This window comes from Stenella coeruleoalba (genome assembly GCF_951394435.1).
Source record: "Stenella coeruleoalba genome assembly, chromosome: 11".
In the NCBI taxonomy this organism is placed as follows: Eukaryota; Metazoa; Chordata; class Mammalia; order Artiodactyla; family Delphinidae; genus Stenella; species Stenella coeruleoalba.
Window position 1 is genome coordinate 26,176,976 of NC_137157.1, and position 19,360 is coordinate 26,196,335.

Sequence of the window (19,360 nt, forward strand, 5' to 3'; positions counted from 1 at the left end):
CTTTGGTCAGTGTGAAGAATTAGGAGTCAAGGGGACCAGTGAAAAGACTGGTGCAGTAGTCCAGCTCTGACGGGATAAGAGCCTGGGCTTCCAACTGGTGTAGGACAGAGCACTTCTTTCCTGAGACTTTCACCAGCTGATTTCTCTTGGTCCAGGTTTAATCATGAGCCCATCCCTGAGCATATCTCCATGGCAATGGATATGTGGTGATCTGATTGGCTAGGTTCTGGCCCTGGGGGTGGGGCCAACTCCACCCAACCACTGACAGAGGGAGAGGGGTGGTCCCAAAGGGAAATCAAGACTGTTATCGGAAGGGAGGCTAGAGGCTGAGAATATAAAACTAGTCCTTCTCACTGCTTTCCGTTCATTCTTCCACCTACCACAGACTAACCCACCGCTCCATGGAAACTGTTCTCACCAAGATCACTCACTCCTTGTTTACCAAGCCGAAGATCTTTTCGTGCCTTATTATCTGCTGCATTTGACACTGTTCTGCCCTCTAACTATTAGTACTTTCCAAGGTTCAGTTTTCGGCTCAGTCTCTTCTTCCTGTCCGCATTTTCTCCTTCTTTGGCTGCCTCAGAAGAGTTCAGACCCTTCCTCCTCCCACCTATCTTGGACATACCTCTATTGTGGCACATCTTACACTGTACTGTGATTATTTGCGTGCATCAGAGGCTATATCTTTGTAGCTCCAGCCCCTGGCACTCAACAGGAGTAGACTCAATGACTCAAAAGAAATGGAGGGTGCCGGGGAAGTCAGTTTTGGAAAGAAAGAGAGTGAATTTGACTTCAGATTGCTGTGTCAGGGATGGTGGGACCATCAAACAGCAGTGTCCAGTGGAGACAATTGAAGACATGGTGCTAGGAGGAGCCCACTGGATTAAATTTCATGAGAGTCGAGACCTTACCTGTCTTGTTCTAGCTTCTAGAATATGGCACAAGGTAGGTGCTCAATAAATATTTGTTGAAACAGTGCAGGGAGGTGATAGGTGGAACCATGTGTGATTGAGATTTCTAAGGGTGGGCACAGAGCCAGGCCTGACCCCAGGGGAAGGGTCCTGCATTTAAGAGAAAGGATGAAGACCAGATGTCACATGCAGGCAGACATGTGCCAACAAACAAGGGACGGGCGCCTTTCTCTTCATGTGCCCCTTTTTCATTAGGAAAGAAATCTTTCTTAGAACCCCTTTATTCGATTTCACCATATTTCATTGCCTGAATTAGGTCACATGCCCATGCTGGGCTGCCGGAGAGGTGAGAAAGCAAATATGTGACCTTTTCAGACTCTATCAAGACTCTGTAAATCGAGTTTGATGACATGGAAGAAAGGAGAAGGTACAGGGATGGCTAAGGGATTGTATCTGCCTCATAGAGAGAGGTGAAATTTTAAATGGGGAGGAAGAGGAGTACAGATTTTCTTTAAAAACCCAGACTTACTTTGGGGACATTCTTTCAGGTTCAAAGGGTTCTTCCAAATTAATTCTTCTAGTACATTACACAATATGCAAATGATCCAGGAAAACTGAATCTCCTCTCGCGTCCCCTCCTGCTCACCTCCTTCTCAGCAGCAGCAGCAGGATCTTGGTTTGAACACTTAAACAACACTGGGGTGTCTGTTCTCCTCCAGGTCAGGGGGGAAGTTGAATTTCAATGACTCCAGTTCGAAGCAGTGGTGTACTCTAGGAAAGCTGACTCTGAGATTTGCCAGATGGGTCAGACCTATTTGCAGTCCTAAAAAGGCCTGAAATCGGGCTTCCCTGGTGGCACAGTGGTTGAGAGTCTGCCTGCCGATGCAGGGGACATGGGTTCGTGCCCCGGTCCGGGAAGATCCCACATGCCGCGGAGCGGCTGGGCCCGTGAGCCACGGCCGCTGAGCCTGCGCGTCCGGAGCCTGTGCTCCGCAATGGGAGAGGCCACAACAGTGAGAGGCCTGCGTACCGCAAAAAAAAAAAAAAAATAATAATAATAAAAAGGCCTGAAATCATAGCCCTGACACAAAGCTGCAGGGAGCAGAAAGTGCAGGCTTCCCCTTCTGAAAACAGCATCAAGGAAAATGTTGCCACAAAAGAATTCATTTTCCTGTTCCCTATCCCAGCCTGCAGTTGGGCCTAGACTCCTGTTCCTTAGGGACACAGTACAGCGGTGTGAGATGGGAAAAGGAAAGGAGCCAATGATTTTTTAATGCTGGATTTTTGAAGTGAAGGAGAACGTGATGATTGCTAGAAAAAGGAAAAAGTGCAGGCGGAGGAAGTGATTGGGAAAACCACTGGCAGGGCTAAAGCAGTGGAGAAGCCGCCCTAGACTGACAGCAGGACAGAAAAAGACCTTTGTCAGAGGCAGAAAGAGACAGTGGCCAACAGGTCAAGGTAGACAGCAGCCAACAGGTCAAGGGAGGCCTTCCTGCCCTTTTATGTGGAATCCAAAAAAAGCCAAACTCAGAGCAACAGGGAGTAGACTGGTGGTTACCAGGGGCCGGGGGTGCTGGGGGAAATGGGGAGATATTGGTAAATGGGTACAAACTTCCAGCTACACGATTAGCTTGTTTTGGGGATCTAACATACGGCATGGTGATTGTAGCTACTAATACTGTATTATATACTTGAAAGTTGCTGGAAGAGTAGATCTTAAGTGTTCTTACCACAGAAAAGAAATGGTAATTATATGATGGGATGGAGGTGTCATCTAAGTCTGTGGCGGTAATCATTCTGCAATATGTAAGGGTGTCAAATCAACAGGTTGTTACACATTACACTTACACAATGTTATATGTCAAGGGCATCTCAATAAAGCCGGGGGGTGGGAAGGATGGCCTTCACAATGTCAGGACCACAGGGGAAATGTTTTCCACAAGCAGCCGACTTATTATAATAGCATTTCGGAAGCACTGACCGTGCCAGGCACTGTTCTAAGTTTCTACTTGTATTATCTCACTTGGCAGGTAGTCTTAGTTTTCTTCCATGACAGAAGAAGAAGCCTAAGCACAGAGAGGTTAAGAAATCCCTTGCTCCGAGTCCCTGAGTGACTGAAGGGGGAAGGCAGGGTGTAAGGGAAGGCTGTCTGACTCTGGTTAGCACTTGTGAGCCGCTCTGCTAAATCCCTTCCAGCTGGTGATGCAGGCTTCCTTATCACTTAGCAGAGACAGCTCTGGTCACTGGGGGCAGCTGAATTTCCATGGAGAAAGGAGCATCTCCTGGCGGCTTTGCCCTCTACACTTAGGACTGTGGAAGGGCAGCCAGGAAGCGAGTGTCTCCTTCCACACCAGGCGCAGAGCTAGGGCTTCGGAAGGGATCTAACTCCAGCTGCGCTTGTGTGAGGAGGGCTCGGTGGTCAGGACAGGGGCTCTGGAGCCAGGGTGCTCAGGTTCCAATTCTGGCTCCACTGCTTATGAATGTCACACCCTGAGTGCGTTCCTTAACCACACCATTCTTCAGTCTCCCATCTGTAAAATGAGGTTGGTAGTAAAATTACCTACCTCATAGTGTTGTCGTGAGGATTGATTATACATAATATATACATATACACAAACGCATATATCGATACAAAAAAATTTCAATTTTAAAAAATTTATATATTACATATTTATTATTTTATACATATACTTTTAATGTATTAACCATATTAATAAATTATATATTAAATATATAAAATTATATCTGTATATAAATATACACATATTTATATTGTATAAATATATACATGTATACATATATATGCATATTTGTCAATGTTTATATATTTATTTTATACATATACTTTATATATATTAAGTATGTTATACATATTTTATATATATATATATAAAATGATGAACAGGGTCTAGTGCATAGTAAGTGCTGTGTGAGTGTTAGCTTTTGTTATTAATGGGTCATTTCTTCTTACTCTGAAGGGATAAACATTGTGGAGGAAGTTTGGAACTCCCTGGAAGACCCAAGGACTCTTCTTTTTTAAGCCCCTGAACCATTTCTTAAGCAGAAGCAGTGTGACTGTTTGTGTGATGACAGGTTGGGCCGAGTGACTCTCAGATTCTAGTTGGTTTGTGTTGCTGTGGGATGTACTGATGGCAAAGGTGCATAAATCTGATCTTCTCTGATATTTTCTCCTATAAATTCAAGTTGGAAATTAGTTCTTCAAAATCGTGATGGCCCAGATATTATTTACATTGCAGGCCCAGCTTAAATATGTGCATTTCCATGAAGCCTTCCTGATTCTCACTTGGAAATAAAATTTCCATATTCTGTGCTTCATCCTTACATCTCTTGTGGCACCTATTGTTATCATTTTAAAGTAAGCTTTGAACATTTTTATGTATCTTTTAGTCAGACTTATCAAGGTATACTTTTTGTACGGTAAAACTCACGCTAATTTTTAGTGTACATTTCTGAGTTTTGACGAACACATTTAATGGTATAACCACCAGGACCATAATGAAGTTATATAACATATCCAACCCCCAATAATTCCCTTGTGCCCCTTTGCAGTCAACCCCTTCCACAAAACCTAGGCAACCTGGTCTGTCACATAAATTGAATCATACCATGTGTTGCCTTTTGAGTCTGACTTCTTTCACTTACATGAAATTCACCCAGGTCGGTGCACGGATCAGCAGTTCACTGCTTTTCAGCGCTGAGTACAACAATAGTATCCCTTTATTGGATGCATCACAGTTCATTTATCCATTCACCTGTTGAAGAACATTTGGGTTCTTCCAGTTTTTTTTAAGATAATGAGTAAAGCTGCTCGTTTGTATACAAGTTTTTTTGTTTTTAATTAATTATTAATTAATTTTTTTTTTTGCGGTACGTGGGCCTCTCCCTGTTGTGGCCTCTCCCGTTGCGGAGCACAGGCTCCGGACGCGCAGGCTCAGCGGCCGTGGCTCACGGGCCTAGCCGCTCCGCGGCATGGGGGATCCTCCCGGACCAGGGCACGAACCCACGTCCCCTGCATCGGCAGGCGGACTCCCAACCACTGCGCCACCAGGAAAGCCCTAATTTATTTATTTATTTATTCATTTTTGGCTGCATTGGGTCTTCCTTGCTGTGCGTGGGCTTTCTCTAGTTGGTGGCGAGCGGGGGCTGCTCTTCGTTGCGGTGCACATGCTCCTCATTGCGGTGGCTTCTCTTGTCGTGGAGCACTGGCTCTAGGCATGCGGGCTTCAGTAGTTGTGGCTCGCGTGTTCTAGAGCGCAGGCTCAGTAGTTGTGGCGCGTGGGCTTAGTTGCTCCACGGCACGTGGGATCTTCCTGGACCAGGGCTCGAACCCGTGTCCCCTGCACTGGCAGGCGGATTCTTAACCACTGCCCCACCAGGGAAGTCCCTGTATACAAGTTTTTGTGTGACTGTAAGTTTTCCTTCCTCTTGGGTGACACTTTGGAGCGGAATTGCTGGGTTACATGGTACATGCATGTTTAACTTTGTAAGAAACTGTCAAGCTGTCCTCCAAAGTGGCTGTACCGTTTTGCATGCCCATCCAGCAATGAATTCTAGTTACTCTGCATCCTTGCCAGTGTGCTTCCTTCTTCTCTTCCCTCCTTCCCTCTCCCTCTCCCTCTCTCCCTTTCGTTTTTTCTTTCACTGGCATTATAATAGGTGTGTAGGGGAGTGAACTTTTTGTTGAGGTATAATACTTACAGAAAAGCGCACAAATCCTGTGTCAAGCTTGATGAACTTTTACAAAGTGAATGCATCCTTGTAACCACCATCCCAATCAGAAATCAGAGCATTACCAGTGCCCCAGGAACAACCCTGTGCCCTCTCCCTGTGCTGTGGAGTAAATGTGGCTCCCCCTCTGCCAATGCATGTTTTGAAATCCTAACCTGCAATGTGACGGTATTAGGAGGTGGGGCCTTGGGGAAGTGATTAGGTCATGAGAATGGAGTCCTCCTGAATGGGATTAGTGCCTTTATAAGAAGAGACACTAGAGAGCTTGCTTTCTCTCTCTCTGCTCCATACTAAAGGCAACCTTATTTTGACTTCTTTCACCATAGATTAATTTTTGGACCTTCTATAAATAAGATCATACACTTATACTCCTTTATGTGGCTTCTTTTGCTCAATATTATGTTTGAGAGGTTCATCCATGCTGTCGTATGTAGTTATAGTTTGTCTATTTTCTTGCTGTTGAGCATTCCATTGTATGAATATACCACAATTTATTGAACTGTTTTCTTTTGGGTTGTTTCCAGTTTTTGTCTTTTATGAGTGATGCTTCTGTGAATATTCTCATGGCCATTGGGAAGGTACCCAAGACCACCATCTGGTTCAATAATTCACTAGAAGGACTCACAGATCTCAGAAAGAAAGCTATTATACTCAGTTATGGTTTATTATAGTGAAAGAATACAAACTAAAATCATCAATGGGAAAAGGTTCATAGGGCAGGGTCCAGGAGAGTTTCAGGTGTGAGCTTCTGTTGTCCTCTCCCAGTGACAGCACTTGCTTCTCCCAGCAGTGATGTGTGGCAGTATGTGTGGATTATTGCCAACCAGGGAAGCTCACCCCAGCCTTGGTGTCCAGAGACTTTATTGGGGGTCATGTAGATATGGTGACTGCCCACGTGAGTGTCATTAATCTCCAAGTCCTCCAGAGGTCAATCTGATACCATGTGGCCCGAGGCCCTGACCATAAATCACATTGCTAGCATAGATCAGTGGTCCCCAACCTTTTTGGCACCAGGGACCAGTTTCGTGGAAGACAATTTTTCCATGGACGGGGGTTGGGGGGATCGTTCAGGTGGTAATGTGAGCGATGGGGAGCAGCAGATGAAGCTTCGCTCGCTTGCCTCTCACCTCCTGCTGTGTGGTTCGGTTCCTAACAGGCCGCGGACCAGTACGAATATGCGGTCCAGGGGGGTTGAGGACCCCTGGCATAGATGATCTGGAATATCCTAAAGCCCCCAGTCAAGACCTTCCAAGGGCTTAGAGGTTACCTCCTAGGAGCTGCTCAAGAAGCAAACCTTTGTTTGGGCAAGGGTAAGCCATTATTGCATACTTACTTGTATGTGTCTTTTGGTGAATATATGTAGCATTTCTGATGGACATATATGGAGGAATAGAGTTGCTGTGTCATAACTCATGCATATGAGTTATGCTTTAGTGGTTATTATCAACAGTTTTCCAAAGTGGCTGTATCAGTTTATTTACATTCTCACTAGCAGTAGAGGAGCTCCATTTGTACATGTCTTAGCCAACACCTGCTGTTGCCAGATATTTCATTTTATTTATTTTAGCCTTTCTGGTGGGTGGGTAGTAAAATCTCACTGTGCTTTCAATAGGCGTATCCCTGCTGAATAATGGTGATGAGCATGTTTTTGTGTGCTTATTAGTCATTTTTATATCCTCAGCACTTAACTATTATCAACTTCCTATATTATAATTTAATTCAATTCAATAAAACAGTCATATAAAACTCTAGCATGTGCCAGACCCTGTGCTGAGGCAGTGAGGAATGTAACAGTGAACAAAATGTAGTTCATGCCTTCCCCACACATACATACACACACACAGAAGAGGAAGCTCCTTATGTATTGATGCGGAAAGGTCCCCAATATATTCTAAGTAAAAAAAAGGTGCAGAAAAAATGTGTATAGTATGCTACCATTTGTGTGGAATGTTTGCAGGAGAAATGAATACACACACGCACACATACACATATATGTTTAGTCTTGGATCACGCATAAACATTTTTCAGGTGGGTAAACAGAAACTATAATAGCTACTTGTAAAGGAAGAAAACAAAGTCAATGGGGGATGATGGGGAGGGGAAAGAGACTTTTCACTGTACAGTGAATCTTTCATACCATCTGAAGAGTCAACTAATCATGAATTGAAAATATTTAAAATTCCATAAATTTCCAAAGAGCAAGACTTGAATTTGGCACACACTGGCAACCATGTACATAGCATGTACGTTGTATTTAGGTATTATAAGCAATCTAGAGTTGATGTAAAGTATGCAGGAAAATGTGTGTAGGTTATATGCAAATATTATGCCATTTTAGGTAAGGGACTTGAGCATCCTCAGACTTTGGTAACGCAGGGCAGGGCAGTGGCGGGGGTGGGGTGGGAGTGTCCTGGAATCATTCTCTCGTAGATAGTGAGGGAATACCGTTTTATACTCTGATGTGTAAGCAATGTAAATCGTTTTACCTAAACCTAAGTCTTTTTACCTTTTAAAATCATTGTATAGAAATATTTAACAAAAAAGTAAATATTGCTTCTGTCTCCATTCTGTTTATAGTCCAGTTGGGAGGAATTGTGGGGAAATTATGGACACTAGTTATGGACAGTAGTTATGGATACTAGTGAAGGGGAGACTACAGGATCCTTTGGTAAAACATACAAGGGCCACCTAACCCAGGATTTTTTTTTGAGGAAGTGTATTTCCTGCACAGTTTCCCAGAGGAGCCAATGTCTAAGCTGAGACTGAAGGGCCAGTGCGACTTAGTCTGGGAAAGTCTGGGGATTGGGAAGGATGTTGTTGATGGAGGAGGCCACAGCCTGGGTCTGACGGTGGAGCGCAGTGTCCTGGGCTCCAAACTGTGAGCAGTTCTGTGTAAGGGGATGGAGGAGCCCCGGTGGGGAGGCGTAGCAACAGTTAACTGGGGCTAAATCTTGAAAGCTCTGCAGATGCTGGATGCCTAAGGCTTGGGGAGCCACCTTAGGGTGTTTAAGCAAGAGAGCGACAAGAACACACTTGCATTTCAGAAAGATCACTTTGACTCAAAGAGAATGGATTGCAGGACTACAGGCTGTAGGAGGCTATGGAGAATATGGCATCGTGGGTAAGAACTTGGGCTTTGGAGTCAAACCCACTTAACCTGCTTCTGTAAGTGGAAGAAAATTGCACCTCCCTCATAGAATTATTGGAAAAGTAGAATGAGAAAATGCTTATAGGGTCATTATCACAGTGCCTAATACAAAGTAAACCTTCAATAAACATTAGATATTATTACAATATTCTCCTGAGTCTGACCACTTCTCACCACCTCTACCTCTACATTTCTAACCCTGGCCACCATCTTCTTTTACCTGGATCATTAGGGTAACCTCCTAACAGGTCTGCCAGCTGCCATGCCTGCCCCATCAGTCTATCCCTTACAGCAGCCAGATTTCTTTCAAAATGTGACTCCATCACAGACACAGCCTCGTTCTCCTAGTATGTGAAGGGCTAGAAAAAGGTTGACAATCCAGTAGGAAAATGGGTAAATAAGATAAATAGGCAATTCATTGAAAAAAACCACAAATGGCTCTGAAGTGTGTAAAATAATTGCTCAGCCTCATTCATAAGAAACATGCAAATTAAAACCATTTTTCCACCTATCAGATTGGCAAAGATCAATGCGTTAGATAATACTCTGATAATGCAAGTAACATATTGCTGGTGGCATAGTAACTTGTTACAACCTTAATGGAAGGCAATCTAGCAACACTTGTGAAAAATACCAAAGCACAAACCTTTTGACACAGCCATTTAATTATGTGAACTTACCTTATAGCTATAATGTCGCTTATGTAAAACATCTATAAAAATGTATTAACTTCAGCATTGTTTGCAATAGCAAGATATGACTGCCCCACAACCACCTCTAATTTCTTATTGCTCTTTTCCCTTGGACACTAAACTCAATTGACAAACCTACTATTTCTAATATGCCAAGCATTGCTCCTGCCTCAAAGCTACTCACATGCTATTCCCTCTGCCTGGAATGCTGTTCTCTCCACCTGAAATGCTGTTCCCTCAGATAGCCAGATGGTTCAGTTCCTCTTTTCATTCAGTCCTCTGTTCAAATGTCATCTCTTCAAGGAGGACTTCTCTGATTACCCCATTTAAGTAGCAGCTCCCCATCACTCTGCTCCATTATAACGCTCTATTAGTTAGCTTTTGCTGTGTAACAAACCATACCCGAACCTAGTGTCTTAAAACAACAAACATTATTATTTTTTGACATTCTGTGGGTTGGTTGGGCAGTTCTTCTGGTTGGGGCTGGTTTGGCTGTGGCCAGATGGTCTCAATGGCCTCACTCACATGTATAGGATCTTAGCTGGAATAGTTGAAATGGCTGGGATAATACTTGTTCATATGGTAGCAGAAGAATTCTCAGAAGCCAGAGAAAGCAAGTCCACTACACAAGTACTTTTCAGTATCTTGTTTGCACCTCATTTGCTGATGTCATGTTGGCTAAAACATGTCATATAGTTGAGCCAGAGTCATTGTGGGAGGAAAATACTCAAGGGTGTGGATACTGGGAGGCATTACTGGGGACCATTACTACAATATTGGGGCATAGATTCTTCATAGCACTTATCACCATTAGATATTATACTATACATTTGTTCATCAATTAACTGTATCCTCTACATGAGGAGTATAGAGCCCTCATGAAGACAAGGGCTTTGTTTTGTTTACTACTTATCTCTTCAGCGCCTAAAACAGTGCTTGGTATATACTAGGCACTCAATACGTATTTACTGAATAAGTGAATTAATGAATAAGGAGATAGTTAGGAGGCTGTTGTAATAAAAAGTGGGAGAAGGGGAGCAGGAGGGATGGTGACCTGACCTAAGGCAATGGCAGTGAAGATTGAGAGAAGTGGCTGAAGTGACCAGATAGTAGAGGTACTATGTGGGAATATAAAGAAAACTTAGTGATTGCTTATATGTGGGAAATAAGAGAAAGAAGTCAAAGATATTTCATGTTTCTGAGTTGGCCAATTTTTTATTAATTAATACCCTTAAATGCACATAACTCCATCTCAAGAAGCCTAAGCAATAGGGAAACTGATTGGAAAGATAATGGGAAAGATCAGATAATTGAAGGCTTGTATAACCAACGGGCAAAAGGGAAGGGAATGCATTTCGGTCTTAGGAAAACTGGATCTAGTCTTAAACATGACCATGACTCTAAAATTCTCTTTACTATATGTCTTTTTGAGAATTGGCTGTACTTTCTCTGTCAGTTTGTTTTCCTAACTTTACTGCCACTGGCAGTTCCTAAATTTCCAATGTAGGGACAACTGGTTTTTCCTATCTTCAGTTTTTTACAACTGTTTTTTATAAGTTCTGTGGTAGAGCTCTCGCTGACTCATTCCCCAACCAGTCAACTGTGGTCAGTGGGGTAGCGTACCATGACAGGCCCAACCTAGATTAGGGGTCCACTCTAGACTAATGGGCTAAGAGCAGGAGGATGGGACCATTAAGAACTTGGTAATGTAGCTGGAACCACATGGTTGGTGTAAGAGGGAGAGAAGTTAACTAAAGAAGGGAGTGCTATTCACAGACACAGGGAACTCAGGAGAGGATTTTGGGTGAATATGTGTGCACTTATTAAAAAATCTCTGTTATTGGACTCTATTTAAGGCAGAATCTCTGTCTGATTCATCCCTCACAGAATTATACACACAAACACACACACACATTTTACTAAAAAAGAAATATGATTGTCTTAGTGCTTGTTTTCTTAATATATCATTTTAACACTCTTTTATAGGATTTTAATGACAATAGTATCCTAAGATATGAATATACCAAAATTTATTTAACTAATTTTCTGTTGGTAGACATTTAGGTGGCTTCCAGGGTTTGTTTGTTTGTTTTGCTTATAATTGATAACATATATGTGTAAATTTTGGGCCTCCTCAAGACCAATGCCACTTCTGATACCAACTGAAAGTTTGGAGGTCCCCAAGACCACTCTCAGGTTCAATAATTTGCTGGAAGGACTGACAGAACTAGGTGAAAGCTGTTACCCTCATGCTTATAGTTTGTTAGAGTGGAAGGGTGCAGATTAAAATCAACCATGGAAAGAGGCACATGGGGCAGAGTCCATGAGAGTTCCAAGCAGTAAGCTTCCAGTTGTCTTCTCCCAGTGGAGTCATGGGCAGCCCTAGCTCCTCTCAGAAACAATGTACATGACAATACTCCATAAGCATTGCCCACCAGGGAAGCTCACTTGAGCCTTGATGTCCAGAGTTTTTACTGGGGCTTGGTCACAGAGATATGGTCTACTACCTACATGGCTGACCTTAGCCTCCAGCTCCTATAGGGTTTAAGCTGATACAACGTGGCTCAAGGCCCCAACCGTCAATTCATTGTTAGCACTGACAATCTGGTGTAGCCCAAAGGCCCCAGATAAGCAAAGGCACTCTTACCAGGCAGGACATTCCAAGGGCTTAGAGGTTACTTCACAGAAGCTGAGAGCAAAGACCAGACCTATCTTTGGATAACGTTAATTCTTTACTTCTCAGTATATAATATATTGATACATAATACTGTGATGAACACCCTAATAGTTGTATCTTTTTTGAAAAAGTAGCTTTTTTGTCTTTATAAAAATGAATGGGCCTTCCCTGGTGGCACAGTGGTTGAGAGTCCGCCTGCTGATGCAGGGGACACGGGTTTGTGCCCTGGTCCGGGAGGATCCCACATGCCGCGGAGCAGCTGGGCCCGTGAGCCATGGCTGCTGAGCCTGTGTGTCCGGAGCCTGTGCTCCGCAACGGGAGAGGCCACAACAGTGAGAGGCCCGCATACCGCAAAAAAGGAAGAAAAAAAAAAAAAGAATGCATGTCCTTTATAAAACAAAACAAACAACATAGTAAAGTAAAACAAAGAGAGCAAAATTAGCCCAAATTCAATCACTGGGTGATAATGGTGATTATAACATTAGAGTATGCCCTTGCAGACACCTTTTATGCAGTTTATATACCTAATAAGTTTTATATCAACAAAATCATTGTATTCATGTTAACTAACAATTAGTTTAAATTTTTAAATTGTTTTTATTAACCATTGACTAGATAAAAAAATATTTATGAAGTAAAAAGAAGCATATTTCTCACCAAACACCCATAACTCATCATCAAGTTTAAGGGAAAAAACTCAATATTTTTGTTACCTTTAGAGTCTCTTGTGTGCCTCTCTCCAACTTGTGCTCCTTCCTCTCCCTCAGAGGTAACCCCTATCCTGAATTTATGCTCATCATTACCTTGTTTTTAGTTTTACCACATATATTTGTTTCTCTAAACTACATAGGAATTAGTTTTTGCATGTTTTTGAGTTTTATACAAATGGAATCATCCTGTATACATTATTCTGTGACTTACTATTTTCTCACAACAGTGTTCTTGAGAGCATCCATTTTCACTGCTGTGTTTATTTATTTATTGCACTGTTGGTTGACAGTGGGGATTGTTTCTGTTTTCTTGGTCTTACAAACAGTGTGGATATGAACAAGAGTTTCTCTTGACTACATGCCCAGGAGTGGAACTGCTGGGTCATGAGATATGCACATCTTCAACCTCATCAGATAACATCAAACTGTTTTCAGAAGTGGACGTGCCAGCTTACATTCCCACCAGCAGTGTAAAAGTGTTCCAATGACTTTACATTCCCACTGACACTTGATATTTATTTTTGTATCTTTGTCTACTACCATGCTGATCGAAGTACAATTAGAAACTTGTGATAGGTATTACCAAATTGCTCCTCAAAAAGGACTTAACAATATATACACCCACTAGCATTCTACGAAAATCCTGTTTCCTTACACCTTAGCCCATAATGAAAACTATGTTTTAATATTTTCCAATTTTAATTTTAATATTTGCCAGATGGCTAGGTGAAAAAATTATCTAATTTTAGTTTGCATTCTTTGTTTACAAGAATTTTCATGTTTTTTGATGTTTGTATTTTTTCTTACATAAAATGTCTTTTCATATAAAATTGTGGTGTTTGTAGATCCAAGGTCAGGGGTGTGAGAGTGGAGCCTTGACTAATGAAAACTTTTCAGACAGAGTAAAGAGGTATGGTTCTGTGCAGCACAAGAAAAGACAAAATTAAGTCTGGAGGTTCTATTATTTCAATTTTAGCATGGCTCTTTCACCCTAATTGAAAGGAAACTGGAGATATTAGATTTTGACAAACTATCAAATTAAATTTTGTTTTCATTGTATGAAACTTATATAGTACAGAATTAGAAAGATATTTTAAAATAGCATTTACATAATTGGATTAGATATGAGTATACCTACAAATAACCTAGACTCGTCCATTTTCTCCAATGATCTCAAAATAACGTCCCTATAGTTTTTAATGTTTAATAATTAAAAAACTGAAACTTCAGGAAGATAAATGATTTTTGTACAGTCACAGCAAAGTCAATATCAAGGTCAAGAGCAAATTTCATTTTCAGTCTATCACTATGGCCCAAACTCTTCAAACTGCCTGCAAGTTTTTTATGTATTAGGAATTTAAGTGTTTTGAAGATGAACGACTTCAGCCAGAGAACTGTTAGTTAAAATACAAAACAAAAACATTAGCACTGAGAGCTTCTAAAGTGTTGAAAGCTAAGTGTTTTAATGCTAAAACCCTTGACATTTAAAAGGCTCAGGAGCCAAGGTTATTGAAAGCCAGCTAACATGCAAATTATAATAATTTATCTCTCTCAGGCCTTGGCATGCTCCTTTTTGATGCCAGAAGTAGAGTGAGATATTTGAGATTTAGATTTTTTGGAAACTTGTATAAATTAAAATTATATTCTGCGTGGAAGAATATCCTTGAATCATTTTCCCTATTCCTTTCCCTAGGAACTTGCTGGACTTTACAACCAATTTTGAGTTAGTGCAGGGGGATCAGCTGTGAGAAACATCCATGACACGGTTGAGGACACCCTAACATAAAATATGGTGCCTTAGCATGTTGACTATTGTAAGTTGAAGGAATTTGAGAAATGGCCTGTGCAGGAAGAATTTTCTGACCTTCCACTGAAGCAGGTCATAAACCCCTCATATGAGAGGTGCCCTCCCTAATCTTGGAGAAAAAGAGCATCCTTATCTCTGAAGACAAAGGACACAGAGAAGAATCTGAATGAACAGGTCTTGCTAAGTCACCACCAGTTTACTATGCTTTGCAGACACACTTTGTCCTATCACATTTTTTCATGACTTTCCACACTTCATCAAACCTACCATAAAAATACTCAGGTTTAACCACTAGGTCAGGTCTTCACTTCCTTATGAAGCCTCCCATGCTGTGTAAAACTTATATTAACTGAATTTGTATGCTTTTCTCTTGTTAACTTGTCTTTTGTTACAGAGTCCCCAGCCTAGAACTTGGTAGCGTAGAGGAAAAGGATACTTTTCCTCCCCTACATCCAGTAATTTCCTCAGGCTGTCCTTAGCCTCCTAATGCTTCAGGTTTTGATATCCTGTGCCTTCCTTCTGTCTTTCTTCCTCAAGGGTTATTTAGATATAATTTTGGTGTCAATAATAAATGAATGAAAATGAGAGGCAGTAATCTGGTATAATTGTCAATTCTATCCCCAAAGTTAACATTTTGGAATAATGTTCTTTGCTTATAAACAACTTCCTAAACACCTTGGGAATTTGGTGGGGAAGGATGTGATGCGGACTATGTTTTCTTGTTTCAAGGAATTCAACCCTCATTTCTGAGGGATTAAAAACTGTGCCATAGTGTCCTCTATCTTTTTTTCCTCCCCCACAAAGCTAAAAGAATTTATAGTAGGATAAGGTAGGTTTGCAGTTGTTTGGGAGCTCTTCCAATTCCATTCTGTCACAGCCCATCTTCTTTCACTCTCATCTCAAACTTAGGGTCTTGGGGGATTCAGGCATTATTTATTTATCGATCTATCTATTTATTTATTTATTTATCTATCTATCTATTTATTGTTGGGTTGCGTTGGGTCCTCGTTGCTGCACGCAGGCTTTCTACGCTTTGTTGTGGTGCATGGGCGTCTCATTGCGGTGGCTTCTCTTGTTACGGAGCACGGGCTCTAGGCATGTGGGTTTCAGTAGTTGTGGTGCATGGGCTCAGTAGTTGTGGCTCATGGGCTCTAGAGCACGAGCTCAGTAGCTGTGGCGCATGGGCTTAGTTGCTCTGTGGCATGTGGGATCTTCCCGGACCAGGGCTCAAACCCGTGTCCCCTGCATTGGCAGGCAGATTCTTAACCACTGTGCCACCAGGGAAGCCCCCAGGCATTAGTCTTGAGTTAGAGCAAAATAATATAACTGGAAATCATCTTGAAAAGCTAAAATAGGAAGGAAAATCCTCAATGAAATATTAGCAAACTGAATTCAACAATTCATTAAAAGGATCATACACCATGATCAAGTGGGATTTATTCCAGGGATGCAAGGATGGTTCAACATCTGTAAATCAATCAACATGATATCCTACATTAACAAAACAAAGAATAAAAATCATATGATCATCTCAATAGATGCAGAGAATACATTTGACAAAATTCAACAGCGATTTATGATAAAAATTCTCAACAAAGAGGGTATAGAGGGAATGTACCTCAACATAATGAGAGCCACAAATGACATACCCACGGCTAACATCATACTCAACAGTGAAAAGCTGAAAGCTTTTCCTCTAAGATCAGGAACAAGACAAGGATGCCCACTATGACCACTTTTATTCCACATAGTATTGGAAGTCCTAGCCACAGCAATTAAGCAAGAAAAAGAAGTAAAAGGAATTCAGATTGGAAAGGAAGAAGTAAAACAGTCAATATTTGTAGATAACATGGTAATATATGTAAAGACTCCACAAAAAAACTGTTCGAACTAATAAATGAATTCAGCAAAGTTGTAGGATACAACATTAATATACAGAAATCCATTGTGTTTCTACACACTAATAGTGAGCTATCAGAAAGAGAAATTGAGAAAACAATCCCATTTACAATTGCATCAAAAAAAAATACTTAGGAATAAATTTAACCAAGAAGGTGAAAGACCTGCACTCTGAAAACTCTAAGACATTGGTGAAGGAAATTGAATATGACACAAATAAATGGAAATATATATCACACTTGTGGATTGAAAGAATTAATATTGTCAAGCTATCTAAAAGCAGTCTAAAAGTTCACTGCAATCCCTATCAAAATACCATGGCATTTTTCACAGAAGTAGAACAAACAATCCTAAAATTTGTATGGAACTACAAAAGACCCTGAATAGCTAAAACAATCTTGAGAAAAATGAAAAAAGCTGGAGGTGTTACACTCCTTGATTTCAGACTATACTTCAAAATTACAGTAATCAAAACAGTTTGGAACTGGCATGAAAACAGACACATAGATCAATGAAATAGAATAAAGACCTCAGAAATTAACCCACGCATATAGGGTCAATTAATCTATTACAAAGGAGGCAAGAATATACAGTGGAAAAATGAGAGTTTTTTTAATAAATGGTGTTGGGAAAACTGGACAGCCACATGCAAATGCGTGAAACTGGACCACTGTCTTACACCATATACAAAAATAAATTTAAAAATGGATTAAAGGGCTTCCCTGGTGGCACAGTGGTTGAGAGTCCGCTTCCCGATGCAGGGGACACGGGTTTGTGCCCCGGTCTGGGAAGATCCCACATGCCATGGAGCGGCTAGGCCTGTGAGCCATGGCTGCTGAGCCTGCGTGTCCAGAGCCTGTGCTCCACAAAGGGAGAGGCCACAACAGTGAGAGGTCCACGTACTGCAAAAAAAAAAAAAAAAAAAAAAAAAAAAAAGGGTTAAAGACTTGAATGTAAGACTGAAACCATAAAACTCCTAGAAGAAAACATGGGCAGTACACTCTTTAGCATCAGTCTTAGTGATATATTTTTGGGCCTGTCTCCTCAGGCAAGGGAAACAAAAGCAAAACTAAACAAATGGGACTAAATACATCAAACTAAAAAGCTTTTTGCACAGTGAAGGAAATTATCAATAAAACGAAAAGGCAGCCTACTGGATGGGAGATGTTAGTAAATTATATATCTGATAAGGGGTTAATATCCAAAATATATAAAGAACTTATACAACTTAATATCAAGAAGACAAACAACTTGAATAAAAAATTGGCAGAGGACCTGAAAAGACATTTTTCCAAAAAAGACATACAAATGGCCAACAGACACATGAAAAGATGCTCAACATCACTAATTATCAGGGAAATAGAACTCACAATAAGATATCACCTCACACATGTCAGAATGGCAAATATCAAAATGACCACAAATAACTGTTGTTAAGGATGTGGAGAAAAGGGAACCGTCATGCACTGTTGATGGGAATATAAATTGGTATGGCCACTATGGAAAATATTTTGGAAGTTCCTCAAAAAATTAAAATTAGCATTACCATATGATCCAGCAATTCCACTTTTGGGTATTTATCTGAAGAAAACGAAAACACTAAGTTGAATAGATACAGGCATCGCTATGTTCATTGCAGCTCTATTTACAATAGCTAAGATATGGAAGCAACCTAAGTTTCCATCAATAGACGAATGGATAAAGAAGATGTGAGATACATATCTATCTATATCTATCTATCTATCTATCTATCTATCTATCTATCTGTCTATCTATCTATCTATCTATCTAGAGGAATATTAGCCATGAAAAAGAAAGAAATCTTGCCATTTACAACAACATGAATTGACTTAGAGGATATTATGCTAAGTGAAATAAGTCAGACAAAGGCAATTACTATATGATTTCATTTATTTGTGGAATCTAGAAAACAGAATAAATGCAAAAACGAAACAGGCACAGACTCAGATATAGAGAACAGAGCTTGGGGTGGAGGGCAAAATAGGTGAAGGGATTAAGAGGTACAGACTTGCAAGTATAAAATAAATAAGTCATGGGGATGTAATGTACAGCATAGAGAATATAGTCAATAATATTGTAACAACTTTGTATGGTGACAGTTGGTAACTAGACTTATCATGGTGACTATTTTGAAATGCATATAAATATCAAATCACTATGATATACACCTCAAAGTAACATGATATTGTATGTCAATTATATCTCAGTTTAAAAAAGGAAATAAAAATAATAAATGAATAAATAAAAATAGAGAGGTAGTTAAAAGCAGTTTTAGAGTAAAACAATCCTGGATGGGAACCTGGCATTGAATTTTGTTTTTCCTTCCTTTCCTCCATCAGTGAGTGTTTACTGAGCACGTCCTATATGCTCCTAAGCTTTGAGAATGTAGAAGTGAAAAAGACAGTAGGCGTCCCGGACCCCATGGAGCTTACATAAATGAGAGGGGCGAAGATAGTAAAGATTTCTGATACTGGTAAGTGCTATTAATAAAAATGATGTGGGTGGTTGAAAACTCTGACAGGAAGCCAATTGTAGATAAGGTAATCCCAAAGAAGATATTTGAGCTAAAACGTGAAGGATGAAAAAGAGCCAGCTAGGAAGATGAGCTGAGAGAAGTTTGAGACAGTTCATATTGTTTATACTACAAAATCCCAGAGGCAAAAAGAACTTGATGTGTTTGAGGGAAGGAAAGGACGATATTGTGAGTAAAGAAGAGTGATGGTAGGGGACAGCTATAGGAGACTGG

At 40.7% G+C, this 19,360-nt stretch overlaps 1 protein-coding gene across 2 annotated transcripts in view; it reads left to right on the plus strand.

The window, feature by feature from the left end:
* Nucleotides 1-19,360, plus strand: part of TMCC3 (transmembrane and coiled-coil domain family 3) — a 396,915-nt gene that overhangs the window by 366,792 nt on the left and 10,763 nt on the right. Inside the window, exons 5-6 of one of the 2 annotated variants that reach the window (XR_013830535.1) lie at nt 6,817-6,970; nt 18,954-19,087. Coding sequence is in view for 1 of the 2 variants with exons in the window: in XM_079937188.1 (XP_079793314.1) it covers nt 6,817-6,855 (39 nt within the window). In the remaining variant the exon portion in view is untranslated. Of the gene's footprint in view, nt 1-6,816; nt 6,972-18,953; nt 19,088-19,360 lie in introns of those variants that run through there. The other variant, XM_079937188.1, reaches the window with a different exon arrangement.